This window comes from Drosophila suzukii, chromosome 3 (assembly GCF_043229965.1).
Source record: "Drosophila suzukii chromosome 3, CBGP_Dsuzu_IsoJpt1.0, whole genome shotgun sequence".
Classification (NCBI taxonomy): Eukaryota; Metazoa; Arthropoda; class Insecta; order Diptera; family Drosophilidae; genus Drosophila; species Drosophila suzukii.
Window position 1 is genome coordinate 9,540,091 of NC_092082.1, and position 23,161 is coordinate 9,563,251.

At 41.6% G+C, this 23,161-nt stretch overlaps 6 protein-coding genes across 10 annotated transcripts; 3 read left to right on the forward strand and 3 right to left on the reverse strand.

The window, feature by feature from the left end:
- Positions 1-190: 190 nt before the first annotated feature.
- On the reverse strand, positions 191-22,894 carry LOC108013217 (acid sphingomyelinase-like phosphodiesterase 3b). Its single transcript, XM_017078943.4, has 6 exons — positions 22,666-22,894; positions 10,375-10,552; positions 3,407-4,110; positions 2,778-2,970; positions 1,831-2,122; positions 191-613 (listed from the first exon to the last, which is right to left on the reverse strand). The coding sequence occupies exons 2-6, from the start codon at positions 10,436-10,438 to the stop codon at positions 334-336; spliced, it is 1,533 nt and encodes a 510-aa protein (XP_016934432.3). The 5' UTR covers positions 10,439-10,552; positions 22,666-22,894; the 3' UTR covers positions 191-333.
- On the forward strand, positions 4,374-5,456 carry Ilp4 (Insulin-like peptide 4). Of its 2 annotated transcripts, none has more exons than XM_036815402.3 (2): positions 4,374-4,973; positions 5,030-5,456. In XM_036815402.3, exons 1-2 carry the CDS (start codon positions 4,805-4,807, stop codon positions 5,206-5,208), a joined length of 348 nt encoding a protein of 115 aa, XP_036671297.3. In that variant the 5' UTR covers positions 4,374-4,804; the 3' UTR covers positions 5,209-5,456. The 2 variants fall into 2 exon arrangements, with proteins under 2 accessions (XP_036671297.3, XP_036671296.3); XM_036815401.3 differs by having other exon boundaries at positions 4,377-4,973; positions 5,027-5,456.
- On the forward strand, positions 6,494-8,329 carry Ilp3 (Insulin-like peptide 3). Its single transcript, XM_017078947.4, has 2 exons — positions 6,494-7,165; positions 7,779-8,329. Exons 1-2 carry the CDS (start codon positions 6,520-6,522, stop codon positions 7,982-7,984), a joined length of 852 nt encoding a protein of 283 aa, XP_016934436.3. The 5' UTR covers positions 6,494-6,519; the 3' UTR covers positions 7,985-8,329.
- Ilp2 (Insulin-like peptide 2) lies at positions 9,185-9,944 on the reverse strand. The gene is made up of 2 exons (XM_017078946.4): positions 9,693-9,944; positions 9,185-9,628 (listed from the first exon to the last, which is right to left on the reverse strand). The coding sequence occupies exons 1-2, from the start codon at positions 9,859-9,861 to the stop codon at positions 9,390-9,392; spliced, it is 408 nt and encodes a 135-aa protein (XP_016934435.1). The 5' UTR covers positions 9,862-9,944; the 3' UTR covers positions 9,185-9,389.
- Ilp1 (Insulin-like peptide 1) lies at positions 10,548-11,311 on the reverse strand. The gene has a single exon (XM_017078944.4). It carries the CDS (start codon positions 11,092-11,094, stop codon positions 10,669-10,671), a length of 426 nt encoding a protein of 141 aa, XP_016934433.3. The 5' UTR covers positions 11,095-11,311; the 3' UTR covers positions 10,548-10,668.
- On the forward strand, positions 11,968-21,507 carry Zasp67 (Z band alternatively spliced PDZ-motif protein 67). Of its 4 annotated transcripts, none has more exons than XM_017078939.4 (8): positions 11,969-12,215; positions 14,722-14,873; positions 15,501-15,953; positions 16,074-16,323; positions 16,822-17,428; positions 17,558-17,763; positions 19,174-19,391; positions 21,125-21,507. In XM_017078939.4, exons 1-8 carry the CDS (start codon positions 12,117-12,119, stop codon positions 21,291-21,293), a joined length of 2,154 nt encoding a protein of 717 aa, XP_016934428.3. In that variant the 5' UTR covers positions 11,969-12,116; the 3' UTR covers positions 21,294-21,507. The 4 variants fall into 4 exon arrangements, with proteins under 4 accessions (XP_016934430.3, XP_016934431.3, XP_016934428.3 ...); XM_017078940.4 differs by having other exon boundaries at positions 16,089-16,323; positions 21,125-21,504; XM_017078941.4 differs by lacking the exons at positions 19,174-19,391; positions 21,125-21,507 and adding an exon at positions 18,836-18,989 and having other exon boundaries at positions 11,968-12,215.
- Positions 22,895-23,161: the final 267 nt, after the last annotated feature.

Below are 23,161 nucleotides of genomic sequence, written 5' to 3' on the forward strand. Positions count from 1 at the left end.
AAAACTAAACATTTTAAGGTTTAGGATGTAAAAAATGTACCTACATATAACTAATTTAATTGAAATCCCAGAGTCACAGATGTGAATTTATCGGAGTATACTTTTTAAAAGTTATTATCTAATACTAAAGTGATACTTTAAAATATAAGTTAGGAATAACAACATAATAGATAAATACTTAAAGGAGAACAGTTATTTTGGTAATCCTATCATTTGAGCTAGCGGATTTTAAAATTTGTAGTTAATTTCCGTATAGCATCCCTTTTTTTCTGAGTGCCTGCGCATCCTGGGGCCCAACCCCACATTGATATGGTTCCGCTTAAGCGAGAACGCTTAAATTCGCTGGATGTGGCAATTGTTGCATCGCCCCCCGACCCACCACCACCCCATGGGCAATGGGCCATAAAAAACCGAGAGCAGGGCGAGCAGCCAGCTCCAGGATGTGGGCGCTCGGGCCGAGGGGGCGTGTCCTTGCAGCGCCAACTGCTCCGTCTCCAGGCAGAGCCGGAACTCATCGTAGTCCAGGCGCGTGATGGCGCAGTAATGATTGAGCATGCAGAGGCCCTGGCAGGCCGACCCGGAATGATATCGCACTGCGTTGGCTCGGTGGTATCTGCAGGGGGGAAAGGAGCAGAAAAAAAAGTGGGTTAAAACGGCGGAAAAAAGTGGCACTGGTCGGGAGTCGGTGTCATTTGAAATCCCTGTTTGCTTTAGCCTGTATCGCCGGCCAGCTGGGCTTTCATAAATGCTCTTAGCCGAGCCGCTATCTACCATTTTGATTTACATATTGCAGCACCTCGTCGGCGGGTGAAAGTGCGGATGAAAGTGCTTCTGATTGAAGGAGTCTACCTGTGGCCCCTTAAATTATACTCTGAATGGTTTCCTAGTTGAGCTTGGTCTTCTCATGAATAACTCATAAATTTGATAATTGAGGGTGTTTATCTTTCGTGTAAATGGAAATTGTTCATTGGAATAGGTATTGTGTTTTTTTGGAATTTTTAAAGTTTTAATGGTGTTAAAATGTTTATAAATGCTTTAATAGTCAAAAACATATTTCCAGACGTAAGTGGGTGATTGTGGTTAACAATCTGTATTCAAACAATTTTGATATAATTTTAAAGTCCTTCTAGGAATTTTATAAAAATATTCTACTTGGTATTAACTTCCTACATAAAAATATCTTTTAAAAAACTTTGGCATCTCTACTATAACATTGACAATAAAATGCACAATAAGTTGTGATTCAACATATAGCTGCCTCACATATGTTCAGTTTTTTTTAGCCAATTTTTATTTTAAACGGATTTATTGGATCACATAAAAAAATAATTTGACTATTTTTTGCCAGCAGGCTTTGTAAATTGAGAACTGGATTTTAAAGGGGCGTAGCCGATTACGAAAAAAAGGGGATTACGTTTTTTAAATACTATAAACCGGTAAAAAGTCTTTAAACAAAAAAATTATTTAAGTGATTTAAAAAAAACATTTTTTTCGATAATTGGATCAATTTAGCGTGAAATGCTAGCAAATGAAATGGTTTTTTTGGGCTTCCGTTTAAAAGTGGATTTTTCGGTTGCTTAATCTGTTAAGAACTGACAGAAAATTAAGTAGTTGCTGCATAAGATATAGTTAAATATATTGAAGAAAATAAAAACCAGTTAAATATCTATCTTTTTTAGTGTTTTTATATAATAAATGTTGTATGTTAACTAACTAATTTCCCATTTAAAACGGAGTCGTATCTTTAAAGTAAATGTCGCTTGCACAAGCAAATCTATCTGAAAGCTCCAAGGATCAATCAACTCGGTCATAATGGGCCCATTCATTTACCTGGTGAACCAGGAGGCTTCGGTGCCCGTGAAGCGCTCGGCGAAATTATGGAGGGCTACGGCGGAGATCTCCGACAGACCATAGTAGTGGGTCAGGTTGTACTCCGGCTGCCAGGTGGGCTCGTTGGCCCGATTGGCCAACGGCAGATCCAGCCAGAACTGCGTGTAGTCCAGCACCTGGCCGCTTCCCGTATCGAATTTGTAGAGCCGCAGGGCGGGATTATTCGATGAGCTGATTCCAGCCTTGTGGGGCACAATCGATGGGGCAATCATCAGCCACGAAATGGGATTGCCTGCCGGCAAAAACAAATGTTAGTTGTGTGCAAAATTAAAAGAAATTCTCCACGGCCAGGTGTGCCGTGATTTTTAAAAATGAAAACGGAAAAAACTCGCTGCACTGCAAGGTGTTGGAAATTGTAGGATTTGTTTGAATATATTTATGTGTGTTTTTAAAAAATCAGTATGGATTTTAGGTAATATTTTTATATAATAGATGTCTAGATTTCTGTTTCGTTGAAGCACTTTTACTATATTTAAAGTAATCTTACTAGTATATAGTAATATGAGTAATATGAGCACTTTTACTATATTTAAAGTAATCTTACTAGTATATAGTAATATGAGTGCTTTTATAGTCATTGTACTAATTTTTATTAGATTTAATATTTCAGAGAAGTTTTACCACTTTACAGTATATTTTTTTTTTATTATTAGTTGTACTACGTTATAGTAGTTATAGTATTAAATAGTGCATTTTTCAAATCAATTTTTTATCGAATTTTCAAATGTAGTTGGTCAACAGACTAAATTTCTTAGGGGATTTTCAAAATAGATAGGAATATGGTTCTCTCTTCAGTTTGTTTTTAATATATATATATATTTTGTTAACTCTTTAATCTAAAGATGAAATAATAATATATAATACTTGTAGCAAGGACACTAGCGTACCTTTGGCATCGTAGATCAGACGGAAGGTGTCCGAGTGAAGGTGACCGAAGAACTGACCCTGGATGACGGGGGCGAATCGGCGGACCATCTCCAGGTAGCGCTGGTTGTTGTGCTCGGTGAAAGTCAACTTGTTGTGCTGGCGACCCAGGTGACGTTCATCGACGCCCGGCGGCATGTGACCCACTATATAGACCTGGGGACAGAAAGCCAACTGTTTCAGTTCATTTAATCCAAGTGTCGAATAAAATAAAATGAAATCAATTCATCCTGCTGCAAATTAAATATTATAATTAATCAAAAGGGCAGCAGCACGCTATCCGATGGGATTTTCTGGCCTGTGATAGCCGATGGGCAGAGAAATGAAAATATTGAATATTTGCATATGAAAAATGATTTTATATATCTCGTTAATTTCAGGACTACTTTGGCGTTGATAATTTTTCAATGAAATTTAAATGTTTGTTGCAAAGAGTACAACATTTTAAGGATTGATTTAAAATTGTGTTACTTTAAAGCTTAAATAAAATTGGGTTATAATTTTTATTGAAAAAATCCTTGTGTAAAAATGTTGTTTGGAAAAAAAGGTAGTAAAACCTATTTAAAGTTGGATATTATAGTCATTTTCCTACCGTTTCCTGTTTTTCCCTGGACTTGGTGAGCACCTCCTCCAGCCAGAGCCACTGTTGCTCCGCCAGCAATTTATCTTCGTCAGAAATGGAGCTCACGGATGCCTTGGGTTCTGCGAAATATTCCGTTGACCAGCGCAAACTATGCGATGTCCTTGCAGCCGCATCGGAATCGGAATCAAGTAGCATAAAATTCGTGTTCAGGGCCACGATGCGTAGGCGACTCTTAGTCTGTTCGATGGAATAGTAGCCACCCTGGTCAAAGGTCACCAGGGCCTCGGAGGGAAGCCAATGTCGCCACAGTTCCCCCAATCTTCGGTAGCTGCCACTTCCATCCTCGTGACCCAAGACCGGGAAGATGAATTGCGAGGAAAAGCTGCGTCCCAGCAGATCTGTGATATTTCGCAGGATCTCGTGCTGCTTCTGCTCGGAAAGTGGCTGGGCGGAATGGGAGAGGGCATCTCCGGTCCACAGGACAAACTCCACATTGTCACCCTGCTTGGCCTTCATGGTCTTCACTGCGGACTCGATCAGGTTCCATGGACTGTCGCAGCTGTAGTGGCCAAAGGGACCTGGAGTCGCTGTCGCCGCATTGTTGCCACTGGAACCGGAAACCGATCGGGTCAACTCCCAGCAGCTCCTGTAGATGTCACCCTGGGTGGAGTAGAAAGTGTCCAGGTGCAGGTCGCTGATGTGCCAGAAGTAGCCTGTTGGCAAATAAGTAGAAAAAATCCCACAGGTTTACAGTACTGTTTTTTATTAACTTTAAAATATAAGTGTTGGCTAAACACTCAAAAAATATTTGCTTTGAATTTTAGATATTTTCAGTTTTTAGATTTTTTCTAAAACTTCAAGACTATTTTTTAATACTATAGAAAATATTAAACTTCAAAAAAAATATTTACTAAAGACCGATTTCTCAACGTTATATTAACTTTTGTTTTGACAAAATACCAAATCCCAATTTCCAATTTCGTATGTATTTCTGTTTTGTTAAGCAAGGATCGAGATTAGACTTTGACTTTGGCTAAGTCGGGCAATTCCTGGCCGGGAAAAGCCATTTCCCAGGCATTTGCTGGCCGGCTGGTCGAGTAATGAAATAAGGAAAACCTGGAAGTCCTCCAGATTTCCCTGCAGCTGACTGGTTGACTGACCTGACCTGAGCTAAGCCGAGCTGATTTCTACCTGGCCAAGTCAAAGTCACAAAGTCAGTCAATTAGCGAGGCAACGTGTTGAGTGCCGGCCAACTCCAGAGATCAGTTTCATTTGGCATGCCCATCGATAGGTTTGCCAGGAGTACGAGAAGCAAGAGTTCGCGATAGGACCGAGTACCAGAGATATAGGAGGCATACTTTTCATGCCCGGTGAGAGCACGGACGGAGGAGTCAAAGATCGAGCAGGATGAGCCTGATCAGGTTGGGGCTGGCGCTGCTGCTCCTGGTGGCCACCGCCTCGCAGTTGCTGCAGCCGGTCCAGGGACGCCGGAAGATGTGCGGCGAGGCCTTGATCCGAGAACTGAATTTCATATGTGTCAAGGGCTTTCCCAGCAGGGTCAAGCGGAGCAATAGTGGTGAGTCGATAGGTCTCATTTCCCGTTCACTGCACATCTAACTAACTTTCAAGAAGTGCCCAAGGATAGAGTGCGCACCCTGATCCGTAAGCTGCAGGACACTGAAACGGAAAAGGATCCATCAGGATCCAATGGAAGTAAGCGCAAGTTGCGACGCCACCGACGGAATATTGCCCACGAATGCTGCAAGGATGGCTGCACCTACGACGATATTATGGACTACTGCGCCCTATGATCACATACCAGATCCTCCAGTTACCAGATCCCCCAAAAAAAAGAAACCTCAGATACCAAAATGATCCCGATATGACTTAAATTTTGTGATGGCAGCGGGCAGGATGACCAGTTTAAGGACAATTCCCAGAGGCATCCAGCCGGCAGGCGTTTTCCAACTCATTTTAATACACTTAAACCTAACTATAATCGTATTTCCAAATATTTCATTGTAAATTCCTAGTGGAAGCAAATAAAGTTACTCTCCAACCAGCAGCAACAATAAAAAACAAAGTCCTTTGTTTTTCCTTTTTGTTTTTGGCCCGGCGGCCTTCCAGCTGTGCGGCAAGGGGAATCCCCGGCCCATCAACACCCAAAAAACAAACACCAAACCCAAGAACCACCCACAGGCATCTGCCATTCAGCACCTACCGTGCGGTGCCCTTGTTTTCCGAGAACAATAATGAAAATTATGAATATTTAATTAGATGACGTTCTGGTTTTAATAAGCAAAACAAAGACTGAGGCGAAACGAACGGGGAATACACTCTGATTCATTTTTTGTTCAGGTTCAGTTTTTCTTTTCTTTTCCTTACTGTTGTTATCGACTGATGTGTAAACAAGTAAACAACTTCCAATCAGCAGTAGGGATATCCCATAGATAGCGCTTTGCAGTGATAATAATTCTGGGCTAACAGGTAAAAATCTACCTGATTTGCAAAGGACTCAGAGGCTTAGCCGGGTTATCAATTTGAAAAGGGAGCTGGGAAAACCATTAAGTGTCGAGGCTCTCAAGATAATGAGATAACAAAAGCAAAGTTATTGTTTTCGAGTGAAAAGGAATGGCATTAGTTAGCTCTTGTTTTTATTTAAATGAGAAAAAGATGGTTGACTTTGAGAAGTTGGAAAAGTTGTTGTTAAAATCACACGGCTTTTGTTTGGACATCACAATTTTAAGGTAATCTGAGAGTTATGATTGTTTTCAGATCTTAAAATAATTTTAGAATTTATCAACAAGAACAAATGTAGTTGCATCCACTTAAATTGTGTTCTGAAGAACAAAAAGATTTGTTTTTAAAATACAGTCAATATTTCGAATAGAGAAAGCTTTAGTTTTTATAAAAGCTTCAAGTCGTTTATTTTTTAACGTGACATTGTTAAAAAATTTTACGCAGATATAAGCCCGATAATACGGTATAGAGGCCCATTTTAATGAAGGCCCTTTGCCAAATGGATACTTAAATATTCATAGGGCTACTTAAACTCCTGAATTTGACCAGGATAAAGCTTTTCCGCTTAAGGTTTCCCAACTCCAAATGAGTAATGCCACACCATGCCAAAATTGTTGAACACCCTTTCCCGCCGAAGGGAACTCGATGCACGTCATCTTGTTTTTCAGCAATCCAGATCCGTGCGTTATTTCTTGGGTGAGAACGTAAACAAACGTCAGCTGATATGCGTAAGACCCCCCAGGCTCATAATTTCAGACAACCCACTCCCGCACGAAGGGATAAATAACAACCCACACCCTCCGAACACCATACACCGGGGCGAGAAACTAAACCAGACCGAACTATGGTGCCAACTGACACCATGGCTAACGCATTTTGACAGTGCTCAGACGCTGGATACGAGCACCAGACATCCAACTCGGATCGTATCCGATTCTGCACCATATAAAACCCTCTGCCGATGGCTGGGAGCCAAACAGTTGTGGCCGGGCCACTTGGCAGATATCAACTTCAGGAACAGGGACGGGGATAGTATCGCATCCGAAAGCACTCCACCACTCATGGGCAACGAATCGGGAATAATGCGGCGGAATGGGGAGAGGAGGATCCTGCTGCCCAGCCTGCTGCTGCTCATCCTGATGATCGGCAGTGTCCAGGCCTCCATGAAGTTGTGCGGCAGTAAGCTGCCCGAAGCCCTCTCCAGGCTATGTGTTTATGGCTTTAACGCTATGACCAAGAGAACTTTGGGTAGGTGAAAATGATATTACATGCTTTTAAGTTAAACCCAAAACAATCCTAAATGCATTATATTCAAGAAAAAGACAGAGGCTTAAAAATAACGATTTGGAATATAGAAATTGTCGTCTCATAAATTTATTCTCATAAATATCTTAACTATGGTGTTCTAATAAAAATCCAGCATAAGCGTTATCTGTAAACTTGTATATAAAAACAGTAAAACAAGAATTATTTCTTATTTGCTTTTAAATAGTCTTATAGTCTTAATCTTATATGTTTTTCAAAAATCAGTCGGAAAGTTTTTCATTTCTGAAAATGTACTTATATCATTTGATAGGATCATAAGATCATTTTAAAATAACTGAGATTTTAAAATTTATTTAAAATAATTTTTGCTCTTATGTGGCATTTTTATTTTTTTTTATTATAATAAAAAGATATCATCTTTCCGAAAATACCCTTAAAAACATTTACAGAAAATTTTTCGACAAAAGATATTAAAAATCTTAAACATTTTTACTCAATATCATAAAATGTGTTTCCCAAAACGATGTTCAGTTGGTTATTATTGAATAGATCCCCATTGGTTTTTATTGACTTATCCCAATAATTTATTCCACAGATCCCATGAACTTCAACCTTATAGAGGCCGGATCCCTTGACTTGGGCTTCGATGACCGTTCTCTGCTCGAAAGGTTGTTTCTTGATGGTTCCGCCCAGATGCTAAAGACACGACGTCTACGGGAAGGAGTCTTCGATGAGTGCTGCTTGAAATCTTGCTCCATGGATGAACTTTTAAGATATTGTGCTTCCAAGCCCAAAACGTGAACCACCAAATAACCTTCTGACGACACCTAAGATTAATGAAAAGATATGATCCGCCTGGAAATAACAGTCACGTACTCGTAGTTGATAAGTCGTTATTGGAGCTTACTCAATTCCAGCTTTGGATATGATATATATGCACATGTGAATGGGATGTATGCGCATAATTTATGATCGGAAATCAGAGACAGACACGCGAAATGAATCGGAACACGGGATGTTATGCATGTAGATATGGTTGAACAGGGCCTCAATACATCGCCTGGGTATAAATTATTAAATAAATTATGTATTCAAACTGCTGCAGATTGGCCAACTTGATTGGTAATTAAACGGGTATTACATTGATTTTTCATTGTCGTTTATTGCAGTTAATTATTTATTGTCCCAGCAGCCGGATTTATGTTCGCAACTTAGTTGAAAGGGAAATAAAGCGAGATTGTTGTATTTTATCCCAGCTAAAGCCAACTGTAAATTAATATTGAGTTTGTTTCAAAAAATTTTTTGACTGATTGACTAAAAATTGTGAAAGCGTTGAACAGTCAAATATTTACATTTTGGTATATTCTTGGAAGTCCAGATTTCATGACAGAAAATTTAAAAAGATTTTTCTGCTCACTGAGTTTCTAATTTTGCTTAAATTAGGTAACCTAATTTCTACTAAGTCTTTTCGATATATTTCAAAGTTTTTTGAAACGTGTTGGGGCTTGATCACTTTAAACAATGCCTCCTTACCATAAGATTTAGATCTTTTTTGTATGATGTCACTGAATGTCTGTAATTTCTTGATAATCCCTCTACAAACCGTTTCTATTAGTTAAAGGGATTCCTAAGTAGGTAGATGAGTTTGCCTTTTTATAAAAAAGTAATTTTTTGTTTTTTTAGTGTAATATCAACTTTGATAAAGTAAGTTTTGAATTTATTAGGTTTGTAAATTTTTAGGTTTGTAAATTATTATTCTTTCTTAAGGTGAATTATTTTTTGGAAGCAGTTGGATTGCTACTGTTCAGTTGCTATAAAAAATGATCATTCACCATTCTGTTATGTACTCATGTTATATGTTTTACATTATAATCAATGTATAACAGCCATTAAGTGGATTAAGTTGTAAAAATAAAAAAATTATTTAATTAAAAAAATGCTGGGGGTATAAAAATTGTTCAGTTTTCAAAGGTCCCCTTGTCCACCCATAATAACACGGTATTTCAGCAGCATTTGTTTGCTAAAGCCCAAGCAGGATATATTTAATCCGTTACGATCGTGTAATACATTTTAACATGCAACAAGCTATATAAAAAAACACTTTTCGGAGTATATGTTCACATGGTTGGTTTGGAACCAGATCCAGAGATAATCAGGTAGAGCCGGTCAATTTTTGGAGCGGGACGCGGTTTTCGTATGAGAAAATTTAATATGTTTTGGGAACAAGGCAGTATTCATGGAGGACTGCCAGACTGCAGGAATGCTTGCAGCACCTATCCACAATGCCTTGCTGACGGGTACGCCTTTGGATCTCAGCCAGTGAACTGAGGACCCGCTCAAATGAATTTCCACGGAAGATCTGACTTGGCACCGGTTCCGCAATGGAGTTGTCCTCCTCAAACTTCTGAACATACTCGAGGGGATCAAGGGCTAGATCATTATCGGCTGTAAGAAAATAACTCGGGGATTCAGTTCGAGGATAACCCGGATTTCCTGGTAAGAAACTTACGCATAGAGCGCTTTTTGTGTGCGATTACGGGAGTAAACGATTCGCACACGTAATCCATCATTTCCATGAGCCTCTCACCACAACGCTGTGTGGTCCTTTCGGCCTGAACCGATGAGCTGGCCAGAAGAATCACAGCGAGCATCGAGATGAGGGACAAAATCTTGCACATGATGCTAGGTTCTTTATTGGATGCTGCTTTACGATCGAACGGATTAAGTTGGGTCGAGCCGGGTCGAAAGGTAACTGATGCTGTTTGGCCCCAAGTAGCTGGCTTATATACACCGCTTGGGGAACTCGAAATTGGGTCTCGGTCGGGGTCTGGGTCTGGGTCCCACAACTTGTGTTATCCTCAAAAGTCAGGGTGTCAAATTGTGTTAGGTTAAGATGAGTGCATTTCGGAGTTCCCTTCTTCTTTGGAGACATGGTAGAACACCCCTCCCCCCTCTAACGCCTGGCTAAACTCGTTCAATGTCAAACAAGCTGACTTATGCAAATGGCTATTGGAAAATTGTGGGTGGGCTTGGTGGGTGGGTGTGTGGGCGTTTGCTGTCAGCCAATTAAACAATTTATGTATAAACAGCCAGGCCGTGCTAAGCCCTGCATTTATGAATACCAAATGAGTCCTTGGTGGTGAAAAGCCCCCCTCCCCCTTTTAATTTAACCCATTTTGGTATATACTTACCAATACGCGCCTGGACGAGACTGATGTAGGCCAAAAGGCAAAGCCAGCTGAAAGGAGCCAGCATCCTGGCAACGATTTAGAACTCCTCCACAGAACTTTTCCTTTGACTGTTGTCTTTGCCGCACACACAAAAATTCTTTTTGCACTGTCTACTTTTATTCATTAGTCAAAGTTGGTGCTGCATAAATAAGTGATTACGAATCGGATTACGAAATGCTGTCGGTATGTATGTATATGGTTTATATATGGTATATGAGTGTTAATGCATGCTGGGTAATGAGTGGGTTAAGTGTTCTATTTGGGCAGACAGTAGGCGGATAGCTCCTCGTAGGTGCAGGACTTTACGCAGCACTCGTCGTAGACGCCACCGGTTGTCATGTGCCTCCTGTGGCGACGCGTCTTGATTAGGACCTCGGATCCGTACAGGTTGGTCAGCAGGGGACTGAAGGAGTAGCCTGCCCCGGCCAGCGATTGCCACACATTATCCTCTTCATCATTGGCGGGTGCTGGAACATGGCGCTTCTGGGGCAGCGAGTTGTAGCCGTGGGCACAGACCACATCCATGGCATCGGACAGGGCAGGACCGCACAACTTGTGGTTCCCGGGGGGCAGCTGGTGACCGCTGCCCGGTGTGACCATCATCAGGATGGCCGTTAGCATGGCGATTAGCAGTGGCAGAAGCCGGAGGCCATGAACTGCACCGTTGTCCTTGCAAAACATCTTCAGTCTGTACCGATTGCCGTATGCTGCAACTGGTATTTATACCACTAAATTTTGTTGGTAACTGATGCAGTTCATTGGCCTCTTGATTTCTTGCATTGCAACATAGCCTTTCCCAGAGGCATACCCTATGGGAAATCCTTTACCACCTATATTTTAGACATGTTTCACCCAAAAACGAACACTTCTATTCTTGGCTCTATGTTTGGAATTTCTTAGGATAAACCATGCACTGCAATTTTAGTCCTAGGTTTGTTATATTATAATTATTTTTAAAGAAAGTCTTCAGCTTAGAGAAATATAAAAAATATGGGTTTAATGTGCGTTTTACAATGGTTACCTGACCATTTAATTATAGTTCATCTTAACCTTAGTCCAATAATGGTTTAATACAAAGAATTTTTAACCTGCCAAGTATCCCTGAAACACGAATAAGTAATGGTATCACATAAAATACGTTGTTAATTTATATATTTTATAAAAATAAAATCAAAAATAAATAAAACAAACAAGAAATGATTCAAATGAATCAGAAATATAATATTTTAGTGATCCGTTTATGGAACTAACACCCCATTCTATTATTAATTCAAGTGTAATTACCGCCAAAAATGCCGCCCATAACCCTTTCGCCCAACCTGTTACTTTGCTGTTAAGAGGCTCTGACTGCTGTCGATTGCGATTACGATTACGACCCCCGATTTCTGGGGGCCCCGGGGAGGGCGGAACTCGACGGCTGACAGAGTGGCAGCCTCATTAGCATGTCGTGGCCAGGGGGAAAGTATGCTTCAATGGAGCTCCTCTGGCGGCAGTGTGCGAAATCGCTCCGATCGCCGACCGATTGCTGGGCTGCTATAATCTAAATCCCGATGCCAACAGTTGGTTGCCAGCGCTGCACTCGAGACGTTTTCCCCACCCGACCACAGAGCTCCGGAAAAGCTTCGGAATCAAGAAAAAAAAAACAGTCGCGAAAGAAATCGGAAAATTCTACAAGAAAACAAAATCGGAATAAATCAAGGAAAATGGTGGTCGACATTAAGATGTGCCGATTTGATAATGTGCCCTGGGGCTTTCGCCTTGTGGGCGGGGCGGACTATGACTATCCGCTGACGGTGGTTAAGGTTAGGCCCGATTCGAAAAGAGACCGAAATCTATATAGTCAGTCACCTGGCAAAGGCCCCACCTGTGGTGTGTGTGTGGTTTTATTTGTAGTTTTGGAATGCAATCCCCACTATATCCCATTGCCCAACGGATTAATTCAGTGGTTTTCGATACGCCTTTTCCTTTTTTTTTTATATTTTCGACTGCAATTACGTAACGCAGTGCGTGTGTCCGTTCGGATTTGCTGCATTGGCAAATTAGTTAATTAAAGTAATTCCTCGCAGGCCAGTGGTCTTTTGTTTATCTAATCGACAGTGCCATGCCTTTTCCCGCTAATGAGCCGCATAATGGCATCGGCAATAAACTTATTCAAATTTTAATTGTGTTTCAGTTGCAGTTGTAGTTGCCTATGCATAAATTGCATTTGGCCATTCGCATTTTGTAACATTGTGTTGACAATAGCAGCAACAACGGCCAAAAACATTGGCGAAAATCCGAAACAAATGCAGTTTTTAATTGGCAAATTGTAAAACACACGCAACAAATAACCAAAATACGAGGGCCGCTAAAATGTCCATTCCTCTCGATTTCAATAAATCAATTTAAGCCGATGCATATAATAAACAGCAAAGGAGTAAGGTCATAAATTGTTTTTTTTTTAACTTGTTATGTTTATTTTACATAAACAAATTATGCTTAATACGCACTTAAAGTAATGATCAATTTATAAAATGCTTTATCATTTGTGTTCCATTTTAATTGGGTTTATGAAAATTAACTTTGAAATTTAACATAATAAATCAAATGCATTTTCATTAAAAAGAGTGAAGAAAAAAGCTTGACTAATTAAAATAAATCATAAGCTGTTAAACTCATATAGATTTTTAAAAACCAAAAAACTAATGATATAATTCCTGCCACTATTTTCATTTTGAACCATTTAAAACCCAGGGCAATAAACTATTTACTATGTGCACCCTTTAAGGAACTTAAAAAGAACATATTTCTATTTGGTTCCATATTACTTTATGAAATGTGCAAACACCCACCTCCATAAATTGGCTCTGCAAACACTAAACAATCCTTGGTAATCTTTTGAAAAACCTCTGTTTATTCTAGCACTCTTCACTCTGCTTCTTTTCACATACAGTCCCGTACATACGTATATGTACGTACATATATTCAGGCTAAGTCCTAAGCCTGTGTTCTATAAATATTCGCAACCTCCGTCGATGTCGAGTGTTTGCCTTGCGAATTCACCGCTGGAAATTGACTCCTCCATAAGTGAAATGCAAGAGACCCCTGGGAGAAGAAAAGACCCTCGAGTTCGTTGGTTGGTTGGTTGGGGGAATCCCCCACTCCCAGCTACCCCATGCTATTACCACCCAGTTTTCCATTCCACCTCCCTTTCACTTGCAGTATTTGCATTACTAAGTCCTCTTGGCAGCCAGTGTCGTGACTTTCTGGTTATGAGCCAGGCTTTCGCATAACGGAAGCGACAACAATCACCGCAAAAACATTGGCGTTTATTTGCTCACCAAAGTGTTGCACAAACCACCTGAATTATACAATAGAATTCTGTGGAAATTGTTACCTTAAACGCGAATTATGATCCTTGCCGCGTGAATTTCAACTGCATTCATAAGTTGAAACCCCTAACATTCCAACAATTTTCACTCTATAAATTAGGAAAAAAATTTTAGATAATAGTTACCCACAAGTTAAATGCTCAATTTGCAACCATTTGTCTGTACTTTATTACCCACAAAGGCCATAAAGCTTATATTGTATTTAGTTGTTATTGTTCTCACAACTTTTCGACATCAAGTGGGGCTCAGTTTGATTTATAGTTGTGAAAACGAGAATTTTAAATACGGGGTATTTTTACATGATAACTTTTTGGGATATACATTCTAAACCATAGTAAATTAAGTACCTACTGGTACATACATTTTGGTAGTTTGGTATTAGTTTAGATAAAGCACGGTTATAGAGACCACATAAAAGGTTCTTCAACTTAAACATTCGTTTTTATAATTCTATAGATATGTGATTTTCTTCAGATCTCTCTTTTCTAATGTTAAAACTATTTTGCGACACAAAAGAATGTTTTATTTAAGTGGTTAGACATGGGTAATTCCACAAGATTCACTTAAGTGAAGTTGCCACTTCTTCTCGAGCACCCCTCGTTCTGATCCCCCCAAACGGAACCCTCCTCTTAGGCATTGTCTTCGGTTCGCTTGGGTGTGCGTGTGTGTGTGTTCCTGTGTTGGGGTCTGGGTCTTTCGGTCTTCTGGCGTTCTGGTCTTTGTTTTGTTGACATTTGGCGCGCGTTTTATTTTTATGCACTTAGCACGCGACGTCGCCTTCGTTGGCTAATAGAAATTCCCCCATTATCGCATCCATTGTGCGGCTATCTCGCAGCCTCGCACTCGTTTATCCAACTGGCATCCGTATCTTGGATCGTACGGGGACGAGATGGTATCCGCATCTGAATCTAACCATGTCCACATGCTCCAACGATAGGTGACCGAGGGCAGCATTGCTGACGAGGCTGGTCTGCGGGTCGAGGACATCATCGTGCGCATCAATGACACGGCTGCCACGCCCCTCAGCCACGACGAGGCCCACCGCCTCATTATGAACAGCGGCAGCGTCTTCTACTTCGGCGTCTACCGGTGAGCTTTCTTTCTGCCTTTCTCTGCTTTCCTTTCCTATTCTCATCCTTGAGCTGGTCCTGGCCCCCCTCCTAACTATCCTTTTGTATCCCATCCGCCGAGGACCATTTATCACAGATGAGCGGGCTAACAACCCAAGAACGTTTCCTTATACCCTTCAAGAAATTCACAAAGCACAAGCCATGTCTAAATATTAGTAAGAAAAGTAGTCTTGGTTTTTACTATTTCGTTCTGTACTTTTTTGTAAAAGAAACAGTTTCAGACCTTGAGCTTTTAAGTCAAGATTTAAATTTAATTATGGAATGTAATATAGAACTTCTGTATTATTGAGCCCAAAAGATGAACATAATATTTTGTAATCCCTTTTATTTTTCAATACTAAATCCAGATCCAAAATAAAGTATGAAAGATTTATATTAAATATAATTGAATTTCATATGTTTATCATAAGTGTACCCTTAATTTTGGAATTTTAAATCTTTACATGTTCTGAAATGTATCTCCTATTTAATCTTATATGTTAGATCCTAGAGTATACCTGGAACTAAACGCCCCTAACAAGACACCCCCATCATTGTTACCGAATCATAAATTGCACTCACTTTTTCGGCACTGATCCACTTGCAGGGAGAACGAGGAGGACGTCTACGAGTGCCTGAAGAAGTTCCCCACCAGCGAGGGTTCGTTGACCAAGTCCCCCACGCCATCCATTTCCCCATCGCCGACTCCATCGCTGTCCCAGCTGACGGAAGCCACAAATGCCCGAACTCCGGAACCGGAGCCATTCGTCCCGCCTCCTAGGGAATTCGTACCTATTACGGTAACGTCTGTGGACATGGATGTCCTGGCGGAATGTCGCCAAGCCATGTCGGAAGTGCATGCGGAAGACAATCGCGGGGATGTGCCAGCTGAGGCACAAGGAGTTGGTGCCCATCCCGTCGAGGGTCTCTACTTGCCCGATTTGCCCGATCGCCCGTGCTCGGCGCTGTCCGAAAGGCAGGAAATTAAGCTGGTGGAGGAGGAAATTGCAGCCGTGCTGTCCGGCGAGTCGGAGGTGCTCAAGGAGCACAATGTCCTCGGGTGCGTACCATTCAATTTTTGCCCATTTCCCAGCTCCACTCCTCTATGAGAGACGGGGTTTCCCTATTTACTGGCATGCCAGTCCACTGGCGAGTTCTTTTAACCGCTTCCATATGATAGCGTCAATTTCTATAGGATCTTCCCCAAGCCCGGAGTCTGCATGTCCAGCGATGTACTGCGCTCCCTCAACGAGGAGGTGACCAAGACGAAGCTGGAGAAGGACAAGGAGAACCGTCAGTGGTCCACCTTCCTGCAGCGTCCCAATCGCCCGGTCCCCAAGAGCAAGCAATCGCTGGAGGCAGAACGTCGGGCGGCCAATGCCTACAAGGTTACGATTGTGAAGTCGGCGCCCAGGGAAAAGTCACCCATGGTAAGTAGCCTCGGGTTAATATACTAAGTGGAGAAAAATCATTTTCAAAACGAAAATGTTTTCCCAAAGGGAATACCCATGGGTTATACGCAGTCAGAGAAAATAAGCCTCAAATATTGGATACGATGTTAATCGTTGTCACATCAAGCATTTAATACTCAATGGGGATAACAACCATTGAAAAAAATTAAAAATATCCTCTAATAAACTAGATTTATTCAGGGAAATATTTCCATATTTAAAATTAACAGAAAAAGAAATGAATAAAAATCAACAAGATGTTTTTTTTTATCTTAAGTATGAAAACTAATGGATTTACTTCTTTTTTCGACATTTTTTTAAAGATTGCACAGTTTATTCTAAAAGATTACTCTTTTAAATTCTTATTTTAATTTTTTTTTAAGAATATAAGTAATAAATAAAATAATTAAGTTATTTTTCTCTGAGTGCCTTGTTTGCTGTCGGGATCAGAAGTTAATTTCTGTTTACGTGTGACAGCCGGAAGCTAAACCGGCGCCAAAGGAAGCCACACCACCCAAGGAGGAGGAGAAAGAGGAGGAACCAGTGGCGGAGGATGTGGTGGAGCTCGAACCGGAGCCGGAGAAGGAGGAGGAACCGATGCCCACGGACAGCGAGGTGCCGAACTTAGAGCAACTCCCGGAGAGTGAATCGCCGGACGAGCAGCCGGAGAAGGCTGATGCCCCTAAGGAGATTTGCGAAGCGGAAGTGGTCCCATCAGAGCCGGGCTCACCCGGAGGCCCATCAGAGGCATCAGAGGCATCCGAAGCACCGGTAACCACCACCCCACCCAGTACCGATCCCAGTACTCCACCAGCTCCACCCAGAAGCGAGGAGGAACTGGCCCTGGAACGCCAGCTGGCAGATGTCCAGAGACAACTGGCGGCCCTCTCGTCACTGCCCTCCACCATACAGTCCACCCTGGATGCGGTGACCAAGCAGCTGGCCGAACTGGTGCCCACCCTGAAACTCCAGCAGCAGGAGAAGCAGTTGCCGCAAATCGTTGAAAGGGAGGGCAGCCAGGTGGAGCAGGAGCAGGAGGATGTGGAAGCCACCACCGACACCGCAGGCGAAACAGAGGATGCAGGTGCAAAAAACTATGCCCAGGTCGACAGTAATTAAATTTTTCTAATGGCGCACTTTTGCGTATATCCTTTCCAACCGAAAACCCCAAAACCTCCCCATCCCCTTTCTCTTCGCTTTGAATGTCCTGCAGGCAAGGACATATCCATATCTGCAGCTGACAACCCACTGGGGCCACGTGAGAGTAATGAGGATAGATGCGATGCCAATGACCGGGAAGTGGCGGAAATATCGCGCTCCACTGACGACAATCGCCTGGCCAAGGACAAGAAAAAGGATCTGGATCTAGGGCAAGAGCAGGAGCCGCTGTCCGAGGAGCAGAGCTTCAAGAAGCAGAAGGTGAGTAGTACTGGCCTTGGCGGAATAAAATCCCTGGCAGGGCAGTTAATGTAATTAGGCTGTCATGAGTTGGGTCTAGCTGGTTTTAATGGCATTAGAGCCCGGGTCGGTCTGTGCTTCTCCACCTGCGACTCAGATTCGTGGTAAACTATTTAGAGCAACAGGATTAGGCGGCCTGCTTTATGGGAAATGCTCCATTGTCTGAGTGATGGGGCAGAAAAATATTCAGTCACCTCCCTTATAGTAGTGGTCCTTTTGGTAGGCCTTGATTAAATTTTAATACTTGTTGATGGAATTTATATTGGCAAAGTTGAGAAAGGTAGAAAAGTTGAGAGAAATGAGAAACATTTTTGAGAATAGTAATACGTGTTGATTAAATTTCTATGGCCAAGGCTTAAGAAGGTTGAAAACGAGATATAGTTTGAAAGTGTAACAAAATAAGTGTTGAAAGGAGATATGGTAATACAGAAATGTTGATTTTTTTATTGGCAGTTTGGTTTTGAGAATTTAAAAAATAATGTATTTTATAAAGACAGAAAGTTTTAAAAAAAAGTTCACTTGGCATAAATAATATTTTTATAATCCGATACAGCTTTAAGAGTTGTGTATCATAAAACTTTCTGGACCAAAGTACTATTTCATTAGCTTAATATTTCATTTCCAGAATATAAATATTTTAGATTGAATAAGCTCAGTATGACTTCTTTCATTAGCTAGCTGTCCTTTGAGGTTTTGGAATTCCAAAAAATACTCAACTCCATGATTTATTTCCATCGAGGCAGGAGCTTAGCTTTATATAAAGAGTCATTTCAACCAGAAAAAAGAGGGATTTCCTGCAAGGCATCAAACTATTCGGTTGAGTTCCGAAGTCAGTTTTTATCCCGACCTGCTCTGAGCTATATTATCCAGCTGCGGGCAGCTGGACCTTCTCTCTCTGTGGAGCTTTTGTGGATCTGACCCCCTAAAAACAGCCCAATACACCCCCAACTTTTCCTGTCTTCGCCTCAACGTCCGTGTCCACAAATCAAATTAACTAAAATGCCATTTGGTTTTTGTCTTTTTCTACTTGCAGCATAATGTGCGCTTCCAAACGTAGTTAGTTAGCTTTAATCGAGTTTAAATTTTGATAAATTGCCAACAGCAAGTTATTTGTAGCGTTGTGCCCAAGATGGTTCTCTAGTTGAATAAAGCCCTGGCAGCGGCAGGGGAAAAATGCAGAAACCAAAAGACAATTAGTAGGCACCAAGTGGAAAGCCCTTCAACATTGTTTCGTCTCTTTTTTTTTTGTTTGGTATTTCCACCTCCCCCATGGTCCTTATCTTATATTTTTTTTTTTTTGTATACCCGAACCCGAACCCGAACCCCCGGGTGGGTGTGTGCACTTTCCGCCCGTCTGTTTGGTTTTGCTAGAGACACGATGTCATTGAGGAGCTCGAGGAGCATTTGGTGCGCAAAAACAATCCCCGGCGGTCGAAGCGGGCCTTTGGGCCATTGGTCCCATCCTCGGAGCGTCCTTTGGTCCTTCCTGGCGGCAGGCGCTGGTACCGTCCCAAGGATGCCTACAACGATGAGTTCATTGCTGAGACCCTGAGCGCCCAGGCGGAGCTCATCACGGGCAGCACTCTCGGGTGGGTAGAGCCCTTTTCCCCTGGCATCCCAACTATCCCATCTATCCAACCCCCAGCTTTTTTCTCCCCCTGCTCATTGCGGCTAGTTGGCAATGTTTGGCCATGTTTGCCGTGGTCAGGCTGTCGCCATCACCATCTCATCTCATGTCATCGCTCTGCAAACACTCGCACCGGGAAAAACTACACCAAAATATATCCATCTACCATTTTTATAGATTTGTTCTCATCTCCAGTAAAAATATTAGAAAGCTTGCTATTTTCTGTGGTTATGCTGAAACATGACAGCACACTTTTGGGAAATAGTTGCAAGACTATTGTTTTTAATTTTGTAAAGATTTTCCAGACAGATGGAATAATAAAAGAAAAAAGCTTGTGGAGCGAAAAATATACATTTTACAGAAATTGATTTTTAGTTGTCTAGAGAAAAGGAAATTTTATCAAAAACAAAGGAAAGATGGAATGATGATAAAATGGAATTTTATATGATTGAAAAAATGTTTAATTAAATTCCAAAGTCTTATTAAGTAAAAACTTTAAACACTTAAAAAAGGAATGGAATATAGCCATTATTAAAAAGTGTATACACAGTGGGTTAAAAATAAACACAAATGAAATGTTTGTAAAATAATTTGCACTCTGTATTTTAAATTTTTTCGATATATTTTAAATCTGTATAAAGTGAATTTAAAATGCCAAACGTGGTTATAATTTTGGTGAATTTTTTCCCCAGTGCCCCTGCAGACACTGCACTAAAAACCATAACGTCAGCTCATCCCAGGCATTCATTTTCTTCACTTCTTCACTTTTCCATGGCCACTCGCCCCGAATCCTTACATCGTCGCATCGTGCACCATAAATTTGCGCATTAGCAGCTGTCCATACGAAAGTCCATTGCTGGGCTACGATTCCAGGTAGTGTTTCATTTCGGTTTCGCCTGATGAAGTGCCTCGGATGCTATGGACCAGAAACCATATATATAGCACCTAGGCACTCTCATTATGATTATCGTTGGCATTACGAGACCCGACCCATTGTGCATCATGCCATGCTTATCCCGATTCGCATTCACATTCGCATTTTCATCTGTGTCTCTGTATGTCCTGTGACAAGACCTGCAGTTGATTTGACTTTCCTCCTGCGTTCCGGTTGAGTTCTTTATGCATGCCGCCTTTTTGCTCTTGGATATCTTTTCTCCACCCGCTCTTTGCCTTTTGATTTTCATTGTAGATTGCATTTTGGAATCGTTTGTTCAATGGCGAGCATATAACACGCCAGCGTTTCAGGTAAGTTTTTATCCCAACCCCATCCAGAATCCATCCAGATCCCGAATCTCCCAGTTCTTCAGCTGGAGTTCGCCCCCACTTCTCGACTCTTTAATGAGGCTAACAACTTTTCTTTGCTTTTGCTCTGTGTGTATTTGCCCGCCCTTGTCTTGTACTTAACCAATGGGGGAAAATACGGACTGCTCTCGACTCCTCGATTCGCCAGGGAGCTGCAGGGTCTCGGCCTGACCATGCAAAAGTAAGTTGTCACATTGGACGTTTTCTTATGTTCTCCGGTTCATTGCATGCATATGTACGCGCTTTGCTTTTCCATTTTCCGTGAGGAGCACTGCATTCCGCATCCCACAACCCACAACCCGCATCCCATTTTCCCAATTCCCATTGCCATTCCCCCAGTTGCTGGCACTTGCAATTCCAATTTAACAGCGGCGACTCCTCGGCCATTCGCAGGGTCAACTTCATGAAGTACCAGAAGCCGGAGCGCAAAATCGATCTGAATCGCAGCGAGGTGTACAAGTATCTCAATCCGCATCTGGACAGGGCGCCCGTGCGCGGCATCGAGGTGCGTGCTCCGCTGGTGGCCGCCGAGTCCGACATTCGCCAGTCACTGCAATCGTAGGAATGATTCAACAACGCCCCATCCTCAAGCCAATCCCATACACAGAGAAAAAAAACAGCTATACCATTAAGATTTTATATGGGAAAGGAGAAAGAGTACTAAGATTCGGCAGAGAAGCGATGGGGGATCGACTAAAAACCTATTGGTATCTCAGAAGGCAAAGATGTTTTAACAACAAGTGCTTATAAAGACTTTTGTTTAATTGTTTAAATATAAATTAATTAATAAAAATTTAATTTTCTGATTTTAATCACAATTTTGGCAACATAAAAAAGGTAACCATTTAATATACTACAAAATGTTCAGAACCAATATTATATTCACTTTTACTGAATCTAACATTTGTAAAACCTATTAAAAATCAAGATAACACATTTAACTGAATACTTTATGTGTACTTTGAGGTAGCCAATTTCAGTAATATTTGCTCAAATCAAGATGTTTTTTTTCCCCATGAATTAATAGCCAATCAATCATCTTTTAAGAAGGGCTATAAATAATAAATGAGATAAGTGCAAGGTGGACTTAAGCTGAGTACAACAATAGTTCTTCGTTTAATCCAAAACCCCTGCTAAACCAAATTTAAAACCATTTTTCAAGGATTTTAAAACGCTTCTCTGCCAACTCTTAGTATGCTAAATAAACCACACAAGCTAGAATAGAGAAATACATTTCTGTTAAAATATATAAAACCATATATTAAGAAAGCTTCAGTTCGTTTTGGAGGGCTACATGGCCAGGATGCTGGATTGAATGGATGCACATCAATGTGCTCATTGAACTCCCGAGATGGGAATCTATGGATTGATTCCCAAATTGGCTACCCCCAGTGCATTCGATTATCGCTTAAGAAGCTCACAACGAGTATAACCATCAATATGCTAACAGAAGCCCGGGTTCGGTTCGCTTGACTTTGTGGAGCGGGGTTGGTGGAAAGGTCGGGGTTCGGGGTTCGGGGTTCGGGGTCGCCTAATGCGATATTACATAATTTGTGTGCAACAAGGCGTATGTGTAATGTGTCGTGCATTTCTGTGGCATATCCTCAGGCGCTGGCTGTTGCAATTTTCTTTAGCACAAACACAACGCGCGCTGCCTTTGAGTGTGTGCTTATGGATGTGTGTGTGTGTGCTCTGTGTGTGTTTTTGTCTGCTGTTTGTGGGTGACAAGCTATTCGAATTTGCATTTATTATGCCAAATGAATTGGTTGGCAGCAAAAAAGTGGCAAATGACATGGCAAAAATGGCAACTGGCAAACTGGCAGCAGCAACAGAAGCACAATAAACCCGTATTTAGTTAGGGCACAAACACTCGCGCTATACAGCCAAATCAAAATTGTTGTCACGTTATGATGGAAAACCGGAACGATGCGTACATTTCACTTGCCTCAGACACACACACACACTTTCACACACTGGATTTGGGAAATGATGAGACACTTTTCCTTTTTCAGCCAGAGCAATAAAAACGCGCCAACTTAATGCGGATATACTGAGAGCTAGACGCGTATTTTTTTGGCTAGAGCCAGAGCATCTAGAATTCCCGGAGTCGTAATCCCGAGGAGTGTTCTCCACATGGACGCTCGTCTTGGACTGTCACAAGCCACTGGCTCTTATCATTGCTGCACTGGCCACAGGCTGCGATTCGAGTCGAGTTGGGGTTTTTGGTTTTGGGACAGCTTTTGAGTGGCAAACTTGAAAAGCTTTTGAGTGTTTTTCCCAGAGGTTTTCCCTTTGAGCGTTGAGTGGGAAAATTCCCCCCGTGAACAAACGTCCAGCTGCCTGGGGGGCATGGCCCTCTAGGTTGGGGCAGGCCAGAACCTTTCGGGGTCGCGAAAAGGTGAGAATGCCGGAATGTCGGAAATAAAATTA